A 13,804-nucleotide genomic window follows, 5' to 3' on the forward strand; every position below is an offset into this window, starting at 1 on the left:
CCATACTCAAGCAGCTCAAAACCTATCCAGCTACCAAGAAATGGCTCTGCTTGCTTCAGCCCTGATGAGTCGCAGTACCCATCTAGGCCTTAGAAGCCACATAGGACCCAATGGCGACAATTTGTCATGGCGCCTACCTTCAACAGAGAAGAGTAAGAGAAGGTGTGACCTGAGCCTTAGATCACAAGCAGAAAAGGATGAGCAGGGAGCATGGACAAGAACATCTCATGCCATCAGAAAGGATGAGCAGCGAGCTTGGACAAGAACATCTCATGCCATCAGAAAGGATGAGCAGCGAGCTTGGACAAGAACATCTCATGCCATGGGAAATCCCTAGGAGGCACTGGTTCCACCACGGATTTGTCTTTGGTGCCGCCACTTCAGCGTACCAAGTATTGTTTCTAGCATGGATGATGTATATTTCTTTTGCTAATCGGAAGGAAAATAACGCTAAGTTTTACTTAATGATAATAACTAAGAGAAAATAATATGGATGCCCAAAACTCTAAATGCAAGTTAAGTGATATGGTATGTTTTATATGCACAAGAGATTATTTTTATGTTCCATCTATATGTAGATTGAAGGTGCTTGGAATGAGCATGGCAAGGGGCCAAGCACTTGGGACCACTTCTGCCACAAGTATCCTGGTAAAATACTCAACTCTCGTTAATTTTTCTTTTGTTTACGTAAGCTGTATATGTTGTATATGTACCAACAATAAGATGCACCTTTTCAGTATTACCAACATGATGCCATTCTTTATGTGTAATTGTGAATGAATATACAGAGATGATAGCTGGCTGGAGCACTGGCATCAATATTTATGTTATCAACATTTGTGACCGACAGGAGGATGTCAAAATGCTCAAGGAAATGGGCATGGATGCCTATAGGTTCTCCATCTCCTGGCCAAGAAACTGCCAAGTAAGTACAAAAATAATCCAATATGTTTTGTACGATGAAAAAGTTAACAACAAGGACGTTGTGCTCCGCGATCAGAGTATGTTAGATTGCTGTGGTGCTAATTTCGACACATGCTTACGGTTTTCAGAGGGGACGCTCGAAGGTGACATAAATTATAAAGGCATCAATTACTACAAAAACCTGATCAACAAGTTGAAAGAGAACGGTGAGAATATTATTTGACTAAAGAGCTAATGATATTTTTTCTTGATCCTTCGACTAATTAATTGAGGAAGAATGTAGTACAGTGCACAAACGTTTACACAACTCAATACTTATTTATTTCAACTCAGGCATAGAGCCATATGTAACAATTTTCCACTGGGACACTCCTCAAGCGCTGGAAGACAAGTATGGCGGCTTCTTAAACCCAAGGATTATGTAAGTATGCAGCCATAATAATATATTGTAACATACACAATTACCTAGTATAGTGGTTCTTACCCCCAACAAACAAAACAATGTCAATATAAAGATTATAATGTTTGATCACTAATTCCAGTAAATTACAATTTGTATAACACTATAAACTAAAATATTGTTTGTTGGCCAATGGTCAAATTTTAAAAGTTTGTTGCTGAAGATTCAAAACAATGTCATTTTCTTTATCATTCAGTGAAGTGCTAATTAACTGCCATGACTATTTATTACAATTGAACATCATTCATGATTATTTGCAATTTTGCAGAAAAGATTACACAGACTTTGCCAAGGTGTGCTTCGATCATTTTGGCGACAAGGTTAAGCAATGGTTCACCTTTAATGAGCCTCACATATTTTGTTCATTTGCCTATGGAACCGGGGAGTATGCTCCAGGGAGGTGCTCACCAAATCGCAATTGTGCCATCCCATGTGGTGACTCGCTCAACGAGCCATACCTTGTTGGCCACAACATCCTCCTAGCTCATGCTGAGGTTGTTGATCTGTACAAGACGTATTACAAGGTACATTCACCAAGACACACTCAACGCCCCCCTACCCACCACCCTAGATGATAGGTATTGGTGGATTACTGGTAGTGTGCTACTATTGTATACTATACATTAATGGATGAACTGTAGGGTGAAGACGGACACATAGGGATGGCGCTCGATGTAATGTTCTATGAACCATATACAAAGACATTCCTTGATGAACAAGCCCAAGCAAGATCCATTGACTACAACCTAGGATGGTTCATGGAACCAGTGTTTCGTGGTGATTACCCCTTCTCCATGAGATCACTATTGAGGGATCGACTACCGTACTTCAAAGATGAAGAGAAAGCCAAATTAGTGGGTTCCTATGATATGATGGGGCTCAACTACTACACATCAAGGTTCTCCGAGCATATCGACATTTCTCCAAGATTCACACCAGTGCCAAATACCGAAGAAGCCTATGCTAGAGAGAAAAGTAAGAATATAGTTGCAGACTAACCCTACTACTTGAGAGTTCCATGAAAACATGTGGCGTTTGCTAACAATATACTATATTATATTCTTCTGTTGAAGCAGTGAGTGGGCATGACGGGAATCCTATCGGTCTTGACGTATGTATCCTCCAACTACATAGTTGTTTTTGTTTACAAAATTTGTTCTTCAACTCAAAAACTATCACCAAAAATCTAAGTATATGACCATCACACACAGATACTTGGCTAAACATTTACAAGCACAAAGTGAAGTGGCACAGACTGCAAATTAAATATTTTTTTATAAAACAATAGAAAAATCTGTGGTTTTCTTGGAACGCATGCATTGACAATTATTAAACATTTTAAATTCAATTTTTAGACTGGAATAGATTGGATTAAATCACACCCGAAAGGCCTAAAGGACCTCCTTATGATCATCAAGGAGAGATACGGAAATCCACCCATCTACATCACTGAGAATGGTAAGTAGTAATGTATATCCATGCCACATGATGGTACTACATTTTTTTTTAAAATAACACCAAATTACTCCTCTTAGGTATGTCCAGAGTTTGGATAACCCCCTCACTCAATCATTGGTTCATATATATGGAACATCAGTTATTAGTTCCCAGTCATTACATCTTTGTAGTTCCTCATCAAGATCCTTTGTCACACTATTGAAGGATTTGATTTAAATTGTTTGTGCAGGGACCGCGGATGTTGACAACGGCAATCTATCCAAGAGCGATGCATTGGATGACTCCATAAGGCTAGATTATCTTCAACGCCACATCTCAGCCATAAAAAAATCAATAGAGTAACGATCAATGCTAAAACCCAATGCAACCTTCATTTGTTTAGCAGTTCATACAAACAATTCCATGCATACACACACAATAATGAGAATCGACTTGTGCATCTGCACTGCAGTTTGGGTGCGGACGTGTGCGGCCACTTTACCTGGTCTCTGCTGGACAGCTTCGAGTGGGCTAGCGGCTACACCGCTCATTTCGGACTCATCTACGTCGACCGCAACGACGGCTTCAAGGGGTACATGAAGAAGTCAGCCAAGTGGTTTAAAGAGTTTAACGGCGCTTCAAGGAGGGTCATGAATGACAAACATGGTGACGTCCTTGATCCAGCTTTGGTCAGCAATAATAACTGAGATGCGGGTGGTGTGGTTGCGCACCAGGCATGCACGAAGAATGAAATTGATGTGAGCTTGGAAACCAACAAGTAAAATAGAAGAAAATAATTCGGTGTCCCTTTTTGGATGCCAATGCAAATGGACGAAGTGATGTGTATGATAGAGGAAGGCTGGTGCTCATGTTAAAGCACCACTTTTCTATTTAAGTCTTTATATCATGTTATAGCATATTGACTGGAATATGCTTGTTTCGATGTCCTAAGATGAGTCTATTGAGAGTCTATTAAGATGTCTTAAGAGTCTAGTAGCATATTCTTTTGAATATGCCGTCCTGGGTCTATATATGTATCAAGACTGCCCATTAGGCCTCTTTGAGTGAAATAAAAAATTCTTTTGGGCCAACAATTGGTATCAAGCGCTAGGTTTTTCTTTCCTCCCCAATCTCTCTCTTCCTCGCGTGCTCAGCAGCCACCTCCTCTGTTCCTCCTCCCCAGCGACGCACCCCCTCGGCGGCGCCTCCATCAGGGGCAATCCCCCCTCCCCTGGCAAGCCCCCTCCTTCCCTCCGCACGGCGTGCAGCCAGGGCGGATCCGAGCGGCAGCGGGCGCGCACTCAGGTGGCCTAGGGAAAGCAGAGGCGCAGGGCGGGCCTATGAGCGGCGCGGCCGACGAGGCTGCGGCGTGGCGTGCATGGCACACGCAGAAGCTAGGCGCAGTGCAGGCCTGTGGCAAGGACCAAGCGCGGCAGCACGGGGGCCCTGCAGGGCGCACGAGCAGTGGCTGCGCAGCAGATAGGAGGAGCAACAGCTGCACGGGCATGAGGAGGAGCAGGATCCGGCACCTAGCCGGCTTCCCCTTCCTCTACTATACCAGCTTCTTCTTCCTCGTTCTTCGGCCATGGTTTCCACTGCATCGAGCCGCGGTTCCCACCACAGCTCCAATCTCGTTGAGCACGAGGCGCCAGCGCGAAGAGGATGCGGTGGTGCTTAAGGCCGCGGCATGCGCTGCGGCGCGAGACTCGCGAGGCCGAGGAGGAGGCCGAGCGGAGGTTGCAGCTGCACGACGGCGCGACGACCAGCGCGCACGCGAAGCTGAGGTGCGCATGGCCCGTGTTGCGGAAGCTCAATGGGTCGTGGATGAGCCCATGACCGTGCTGCACGTGGCATAGGCTCCCGCCGGCGACGACGACGCTGGTCGGGAGATGGAGAGGCATCAACATCGCTCTCCACCGTCGGAGCAGCGTCGCTGAGCCTCTCCCTCCCCGGAGCGGCATTAGCGTGACCCCAGGCGGCGGGAGGGAAAGTTCCATGTCGTCCAGACGGTCTACAAGGACTTCGGCGGCGGCATGCTGTGACCGGTGCTTACAAAGACGAACTTTGCCGACTGGAGCTCGGTCATGAAGGTCAAACTACAGGCACAGCAGATGTGGGATGCGGTCGAGTACGGCAACATCAAAGACCACCACGAGGACTGGCGTGCCCTTGAGGCGCTTCTTGTGGCCATCCCATCGGAGATGCCACACGTCCTTGTCAAGAAGCCCACCAGGAGGCCACCGCCCAGATGCCCATCGACAGTGACCATGCGCGGCAGTCCATTCTCCAGAAGCTTCTTCACTAGAATAATCTAGCTTCAATTGAGGAGAAACAATAATCTGTGCAGATATCTTCTGGTAAGCTAGCTTTCCAATTAACACTACTAAGATAACAACCGGCCATATTAGTACTAAAGAATGATGACCTTCAATTAAGTAGAGGATTCATTCCTGAAACAGAAACAGATCGAGAAACAGAATAAAATACACGAACTTCCTGAAACTAGATGCAATAGTTAAGTATCACAAGGAAATTTAATCAATGAGCGCCGATCCCCATGATCCATAGCTAACGACCCTACAAACCATTCCAAATGTACCGAACCTGTCCGCATTCTAGCGAAAGCATTTGACAATAGTTTCGAACCTAGCTTTTTAATTGCAAAACTAAAAATATCCTCACCTCCTTCGCGGCGTTAATTTCAAAGCTCTTGTATGGTTAGAGCAAGGGCAATAAGAGGGGCTTTAAGCCCCTTCCATATCATCTAGAGACACTACTTGAAGACATATGCTACAATAATCTGTCTCTTAGATTGTCTCTGGTGGGGTATAGAAACATTGAATTTTTACATATAAAAATAAATTAAAGTTCATGAAATGCGTACGCAAGAGACAGGGTGGGCTCCAAAATCGATTCTTATGCTTTGTTTCTCGTGCTGGAGGCGTCTCTTACATAAGAGCTCATGTCAGTCTCTCACCTCATTTCTCTCTCATCCACGTAAGACTGTTGCTGATATGGACGGGCTTGTCAACGGAAACTCATCAGCAACGGCTAGCGCCTGCACTGGGATGACCGCGTCTTGAGGATCTCTAACGGCCAGCGCACGTCGCGCACTCGCGCCCGCTCTGCACGCGCTCGCCGCGCACCGGCGCCCATTCCGCACGCGTTCACCGCGCACTCGCGTCCGCTCCGCGCGCTCCACGTTTGCATGCGCGCCGCGCTACTCGGCTACCGCCGCCTGTACTCCATCGCGGCATGGCCCAAGCGCACCCATGTACACTATATATTTGTACACATTGTTGATCAATGAATTGGTTCGGTTGCCCTATACAATTCTACATGGTATCAACTTAATTCGATCCCCTTTCTCCTGCTTCCGCTCTTCTGCTCCCATGGCGCTCTCGCCGAGCCACTCCGGCGTCTCCTCCTCTTCTGATGATGAAGCACCACCCGCTGCTCCCGCCTCCTTTTCAGTGATCCAGGGCGTCTCCATTCGCCATCATGTCCCTGTCATCCTCGACATGGATGAGGGCAACTATGGCCAGTGGTGCCTCTTCTTCGACTCCACGCTCGGTAAGTTCGGTCTCCGGAGTCACGTCCGCAACACCACTCCGACTGTTGACCGCGACGGCGAGTGGCGCATGGTGGATTCCTGCGTCATCAACTGGATCCTCGCCACCGTCTCGTCGGCCATCTTCGACATGGTGCATCACGATCGCAACGATGACTTTCTCCTGTGGCACACGATCGAGGGGCTGTTCCGCAACAACGAACTGCAGCGCACCGTTCTCCTCGAGACCGAGCTGCGTTCCCTGCAACAAGGCGACATGTCCATCAACGACTACTGCACCAAGCTGAAGCGCCTTGCCGACAAGCTGCGCGACATCGGCCATCCCGTCTCCGAGCCGAGCCAAGTTCTCAATCTTCTGTGTAGCCTCAACCCTCGCTACCGCTACGTCAAGCCCGTCATCACCTCCAAGTACCCTTCGCACACCTTCCAGAGTGCCCGCTCCTTCCTTGTTCTTGAGGAACTCGGTGCCCAACATGATGCCAATGCTGAGGCCGGCCAAGCTCTCACCGCAACCCATGGTGACTCCTCCAACACTGCTCCCACCGGTGCCCAGGGCGGCTCGTCTTCTTCTTCTTCATCCCGCTCCAACACTGGTGGTGGCAACACTCGATCCAACAACCGCTCCGATCGCCGCCGTGGCCGCGGTCGTGGCAACAACTCCGGCAGCGGCGACGGCCAACGCTCCAACACCTCCTCCGGCAACAACACCCAGACCGCACTGTGGGCCGCGGGCTACAACCCCTGGCAGGCCATGGTACAGGCCTGGCCAATGCCCTTCCGTGTGCCAGGAGCCGGTGTTTTGGGTCCCCGACCACCCTTCCAGCCCCAGCAGGCCATGACGGTGGCGCACCAGCCCACCTCGTCTTCCGGCGGTGCCTTTGACACCAGTGGCCTCTACGCCGCCCTCCAGTCTGCCGGCGTACAGCATCAACCCCCGAGCGCCACTGACTGGTACTTCGACACCGGCGCGTTGTCACACATGTCTTCTTCCCCTGGTAACTTTCATCCTTCCTCCCTTCATTCGTCTTCCTCTTGCATCACAGTGGGCAATGGTGCTCGGTTACCCGTTTCCCACCAAGTACACACTTCCATTCCCACTGCCACTGCACCTCTCCACCTGAACAACGTTCTCATTTCCCCTCATCTTGTTAAAAACTTGATTAGTGTCCGTCGCCTCACCCGTGACAACAATGTCTCTATTAAGTTTGACCCATCCGGTTTTTCTATCAAGGATCTTCCTTCCAGGGTGGAGATGCTCCAATGTGACAGCCATGGCGACCTCTACCCCCTGCGCCTGCCTCATCAAGCCTTCGCCGCCACCACGTCGATGGCTCTGTGGCACCAGCGTTTGGGACATCCCGACGACCATGTCACCTCCCAAGTCCTAGCTACTTTTCCTTTTCAGTGCAATAAGTCTGAAGATCACTCTTGTTCTTCTTGCCGGCTTGGGAAACATGCTCGCCTTCCCTTCGCTCCCTCTACTTCCAACACTTTGTTTCCCTTTTAGCTAGTTCATTCGGACGTTTGGACATCACCTGTCTTTAGTTGTTCTGGTTACAAGTACTATGTGGTTTTTCTTGATGATTATACTCATTACTTGTGGACAATTCCTCTTCGCAATAAGTTTGATGTTCTAACCACTGTTCGTGCTTTTCTTTCATATGTGCATACTCAATTCCGACTACCTATCTTGGCTTTGCAAACCGACAATGGTCGGGAGTATGACTCCAATGCCATGCGCACCCTCCTCTCTAACCTGGGCATTCAGTTCCGCCTATCCTGTCCCTATACCTCTCAGCAGAACGGGAAGGCCGAACGGGTGCTTCGCACCATTAACGATTGTTTGCGCACCATGCTACTTCACAGTGCAGCTCCCTTGGCGTTCTGGGCTGAAGCTCTGTAGACGGCCACACACCTGATCAATCATCGTCCCTGCCGCTCCACGGGCACAACGACGCCGTTCGAGCTACTCTTCGGCGTTCCACCCACGTACGACGAACTTCGGGTTTTCGGTTGTCGCTGCTTCCCCAACCTGACCGCGACCGCCGAACACAAGCTCGCCGCGCGTTCCACCGCCTGCGTGTTCCTCGGGTACCCGCCGGACCACCGTGGCTACCGCTGCTACGATGCTTGATCTGGCCGCGTGATCACTTCGCGTCATGTTGTCTTCGATGAGGTGGTGTTCCCGTTCCGCGACGTCCCGGTCATCGCCACCAACGGGTCGCGCTCCGAGCTGTGTGACCCTCCGCCGCCGTCGCGACGCGTACCTACTCCGCGTACACCGACCACGCCATCGTCACCGCCACGTTCCTCTCCCGTGCCGCCGCAGTCATCATCGGACAGTGCGGCGCCTGTGTCTACACTAGCCACGCCCTCGGCTCCCTCGCCTGCGTTTGAACCGAGCCGAGCGTCCTCATCTCTCGCAGTGCCGTCAGGTGCCGCTCCATAGGGTCACCCCATGGTGACACGTGCACGTGCCGGCATCCACAAGCCGAACCCGAAGTACGCCCTGACGACCGCGGCGGCAACCATCTCATTCGTGCCCTGCAGCGTCCGTTCCGCCCTGAAGGACTCCAACTGGTACGCTGCCATGCAACGCGAGTTTGATGCACTGCAGGCCAATCGCACTTGGACACTCATTCCCCGTCCGCCTGGCGCTCGAGTGATCACTGGCAAGTGGGTGTTCAAGCACAAGATGAACCCCGACAGAACTCTTGAGCGATACAAAGCTCGATGGGTCGTTCGCGGATTCAACCAACGGCCAGGCATCGACTTCGACGAGGCATTCTCGCCCGTGGTCAAGCCGGCCACAATTCGAACCGTGCTCACACTCGTCGCCACCAACAACTGGCCGGCTCATCAACTGGATGTCTCCAATGCGTTCCTTCACGGGAATTTGCAGGAGCTGGTGTTCAGCCAGCAGCCGACTAGTTTTGTCGACCCACAGCGCCCCGATGATGTATGCCTTCTCTCCCGCTCGCTCTACGGCCTCCGGCAGGCGCCACGGGCGTGGTTCGAACGCTTCGTCGGGCACGTCATGTCGCTCGGCTTTGTCCAGTCCAAGGCAGACTCGTCCCTGTTCATCTACAACCGCGGCAGCGCCACTGCCTACCTTCTTCTGTACGTCGACGACATGATCCTCTTCGCGTCCACACCGAGCCTCCTATGGTCTGGATGTTGCATCGCCCCCTGACGACATGGGTGGTCAATTTTACAGTTTGTGAGGAGAGCCAGGATGTTCTAGGCATCCAAGATCACCACCCCTGAAGCCAGACTGCCAAAGAACAAGCAGAGGCAACAAACATTCCGCTACAATCATTGGCTACAACTGAAACTTTGCAGCACGGAGAGGAAGCAACAACCCCATCAGCGATAGCAGCAGGTTAGTTCATTTGTTCCCAAAATGCGTTCAATTGGTAGTGCCTAGCTGCAAGCCACAACCCACATGCATGAATTTCGGGTGTTACCATGTTTTCAAACAGACAATTGAGTTCATTGCCATTAGAATTTTTTACGTCATCTTTAACATTTACTGATGTGCATCTAGTTATCATTTTTACTTCAACTTCATATCGGAATCATAGAGTATCGCATCGTATCAAAATCATAGAGCACAAGTGAGCAAGCACTCTCCGATTCATCATATCTGATTCCTCACAACTAGAAGCTGACCCCTTTGTGCAATATCCAGAATAGTAGTAGCACAAGCAATATTGTAGTAGTATTTTTCACAACATAAAAAATTATCATTGTGTTTCCATGTTGCAAAGCTTGCTAGAGTAGTATTTTTTATAAGTCAGAGTAGTATTTGGTTCTTATTGAAGTAGTATTTTTCACACTTTTTGAGTAGTATTGTTGTATAAATTAGAGTAATATTTTTTTCTTACTGAAGTAGTATTTTCCACAATTTAAAGAAGCACTTTGATAATTTTGATTAGTATTTTTTATAATATAGAGTAGTATTTTTTGTGCGTTATAGTAGTTCATAACTCGTGAATCATGTGACCATTACATTATGCTGCCACACAACAGCACGACCAATTTAGATAGTGAAAATAATTCTGCAAGTCAATAGTCAACAACACGGCCAATATCATGATTTTTTTACTTCTCTGATTTTGGAAAATTACTCCTAGAAATCTTCAACAATTTTGTTAATAATTCGTTGAATATTACTCCCCTTAATTATAAAAAATATGTAGTGTTTTTTTAAATTTAGAGTAGTATTTTGTTCATATCCAAGCAGTATAATTTCACAATTTAGACCAGTATGTGCTTTTGTTAGATAAGCTACACGATATAAGGATTGAGAGGCAGTTGCATGCATGGGATGATTAATTACTTCTTTGAATATTACTCCTCTTAATTTTAAAGAATTTTATGCAGTATTTTTCATATTTGGAGTAGTATTTTTATTCATATTCGGGTAGTAATTTCACAATTGAGAGTAGTATGTGCTTATGTTAGATAAGTCGCAAGCTAGAAGGATGGGGGGGGGGGCAGATGCATGCACGGGGTGATTACTTCTTTGAATATTGATCCTCCTAATTTTAAAAATTTTGGTAATTACTTCTTCGAATATTACTCCTCTTAGTTTTAAAAAAAATTTATGTAGTATCTTTTTCATAATTCAAAGTAGTATTTTTGTTCGTATTCAGATAGTAATATCACAATTTAGAGTAGTACGTGCTTCACGGGTTAGATAGAGTAGTATCTTTTACAATTTTCATATTCGATCTTTTAGATTCGATATTTTAGACACTGCAATAAATATTTATTGGTAATGCAGGCAGTTAGAAGAGGCATAGGGCTGACGCAGAGGCGCTCCTGAAAGCAGTGCTATATCGGAACATTTCGGACAATGAGCTTGTGGAATAGCATATTCTTTTCATTTGCAGTTTTATTTCTGCAAGTTCGCTTGTGTTAGAGCTACATCATCAACCGGCAAAATCATGCTTGTATTGTTGTGTAAATGTACCTAAAAGTCGTTGATACTTGTGTAATCATACCTGTGTTTTTGCAAGAGTAATATGAGTCCTCTCATGTCAACATTTTAATGGCAGAACCTGCTATAGCAGTACAAATTTACTACAAGTTAAGAATATTACAGATGTTGTAAACCGGGGGAGGGGAGCACGCGTGCTGGGAGGAGCCATGATTATTTTTAGGCTCATCGGAGTAACATTGCTAGGCAATTTGACACCACATTTTGCCAAAAAAAACTAGTGGTAAATGTCTATGAAATTGATGTATGGGGGTTGACAAAATTCACTGCTCCCCGATCAATACAATGGTCAACTAGGCACTAATCCAGGTCAAACACATGGAATATGGGAAGAATCAATTTTTACACCCGTGCTACCTCAACGGTGTAATTTTTAGATCGTTGTTTTGGAGGTCTGGTGAATGTGCTACCTCAACGGTTTAATTTTTAGATCGCTGTTGGAGGTCCGGTGAATGTGCTACCTCACGCGCTGAAATTTGATGCCTTTTACTTCCAGGACACATGATGATATCACATTTTACTCCTGCATACACTAACATAGTAAAATTTAACTTGTCAGAGTTACCGCGACCACTCCACCACATGCTACAACCGGTCAACTCAAATCCCTTTAAGCACCCCAAAACATTCATAGAGACAGAGATAGCTTTTACTAGTAAGCGTTAAATCAGCATAGACTAGTAGGTGTCTGGTCAAGCGAGCATTAAGGTATGGTGTCAAACCTTTACATACTAGCTTTTACTATGCGCATGATAATAAAGTCTGCATTAAAATGCCTATCCAGCCAGATTTTACTACAGTAAATATCTCTCGCCGGAGTGGGGGGCGGCGCTCCGCCGGAGTGTTGAATAATATTCAACACCCGGGGTGCTAAATAGACGGGTCCTATATATATATATATATATATATATATATATATATATATATATATATATATATATATATATATATATATCAACTTTAATAATATATATGTATAGAAATATTCATTTATGTAATATTTATCATATATATTGGAATTCACATATACATATATGTGAATTCCTATATATTTGATAAATATTATGGACAAATATTACATAAATGAATATCTGTATACATATATATTAGTGGAGTTCATAATAAAAAAGAAATAAACCAACTTGAATTCCAATGCAAAGGTACAATTGAAATGAAAAAGAAATAAACCAAAAGAAACAGGGAAAAAAGGGGCTGCGTGCCACGTCGGCCCTGGCAGCACCTTTGGTCTCGGTTGGCAACACCAACCGGGACCAAAGGGGCTGTGTGCCACGTCGGTCCTGGCAGCACCTTTGGTCCCGGTTGGTGGTCCTCTTTTGTCCAGGATCCCTGAACCGGGACGAATTCTCACCCGCTTTTGTCCCGCCTTGGCGGTCCCGGTTGGGAAACCGGGACAATAGGGGTTTCCCTACCGGAACAAATCGCCTGTTCTGTAGTAGTGAATCTATATGGACGGTTGAACTGTAGGGTGAAGACGGACACATAGGGATGATGTAATGTTCTCTGAGCCGTATGCAACCTCAATGAACAAGCCCAAGCAAGATCCATAGACTACAACCTAGAATGGTTCATGGAACCAATGTTTCATGGTGAATACCCCTTCTCCATGAGATCAATGTTGTGGGATCGACTACTGTAGTTCAACAATGAAGAGAAAGCCAAATTAGTGGGTTCCTACAACATGATGGGGCTCAACTACCACTACTAGAAAACGGGCCTTGGGCACCAGCTGAGAAGGGCCAAAGGCACCGGTTTCCCAACCGGTGCCCCGCAACCGCGACCAATGGCCTCGCCTTAAGAAACCGGGTTTTTCAACTGGTGCCTTAGGCTTCCATTGGTACCGGTTGGAAAGACCAGCCGGTACCAAAGAGGCTGCCACGCTGACGTAAGGTGGCAGCCCCTTTGGTACCGGTTGGTATTTCCAACCGGTACCAATGACCATTTCCCTTTTTTCCCCAAATCCAGTTTTGTTTGTTATATTTATTACTGTTTATTCTTTTATAATTGCTAAACGCACTCAAGCTCTACAGTACTATACGTTCATTGGTCGTTCGTGTTCGTTTTCAGAGAATATTTGAAACTAACTAAAAGTGAAATGCGAGCATATAATTAAGCTAATTAGATGAACTAATATATTTACAAATTTACAAACATCAATGCATAATGTTTAAAAATATTTACAAATGTACAAGTCATGTTAGCAGTCCAACTACTAGTCCCCTCAGGAGGTCGATGGAAGTCCTCTATAGATGTGACCGTCGTGGTAGAACTCGCCTCTAGGATCCAAGATCTCGTTCAAAATGAATCCGGCGAGCTGCTCGCACACGACGTTGATCCGATCAGTAGAGTAACATTCATCCCCCATTTGAGACATCTATCATTTAGGAAA

General features: G+C 46.7%; 2 protein-coding genes across 2 annotated transcripts; both read left to right on the forward strand.

The window, feature by feature from the left end:
- On the forward strand, positions 1–3,728 carry LOC120685483 (avenacosidase 2-like). The gene is made up of 12 exons (XM_039967433.1): positions 1–201; positions 293–392; positions 579–648; positions 789–929; positions 1,068–1,130; positions 1,258–1,345; positions 1,653–1,908; positions 2,026–2,359; positions 2,461–2,495; positions 2,740–2,842; positions 3,072–3,180; positions 3,294–3,728. Exons 1-12 carry the CDS (start codon positions 41–43, stop codon positions 3,526–3,528), a joined length of 1,695 nt encoding a protein of 564 aa, XP_039823367.1. The 5' UTR covers positions 1–40; the 3' UTR covers positions 3,529–3,728.
- A 2,485-nt stretch (positions 3,729–6,213) lies between these two features.
- LOC120686616 lies at positions 6,214–7,658 on the forward strand. Its single transcript, XM_039968824.1, has 2 exons — positions 6,214–7,387; positions 7,624–7,658. The coding sequence occupies exons 1-2, from the start codon at positions 6,214–6,216 to the stop codon at positions 7,656–7,658; spliced, it is 1,209 nt and encodes a 402-aa protein (XP_039824758.1).
- Positions 7,659–13,804: the final 6,146 nt, after the last annotated feature.

The sequence above is a fragment of the Panicum virgatum genome, chromosome 8N (assembly GCF_016808335.1).
Source record: "Panicum virgatum strain AP13 chromosome 8N, P.virgatum_v5, whole genome shotgun sequence".
Taxonomy (NCBI): domain Eukaryota; kingdom Viridiplantae; phylum Streptophyta; class Magnoliopsida; order Poales; family Poaceae; genus Panicum; species Panicum virgatum.

Coding starts and splice junctions, on each gene's coding strand:
- LOC120685483 (XM_039967433.1), top strand. CDS start 41: ATGGCTCTGCTTGCTTCAGCCCTGATGAGTCGCAGTACCCATCTAGGC. Junction 393..578: donor CCGCCACTTCAGCGTACCAA/GTATTGTTTCTA, acceptor ATCTATATGTAG/ATTGAAGGTGCTTGGAATGA. Junction 3,181..3,293: donor GCCATAAAAAAATCAATAGA/GTAACGATCAAT, acceptor TCTGCACTGCAG/TTTGGGTGCGGACGTGTGCG.
- LOC120686616 (XM_039968824.1), top strand. CDS start 6,214: ATGGCGCTCTCGCCGAGCCACTCCGGCGTCTCCTCCTCTTCTGATGAT. Junction 7,388..7,623: donor ACACATGTCTTCTTCCCCTG/GTAACTTTCATC, acceptor TTTTCTATCAAG/GATCTTCCTTCCAGGGTGGA.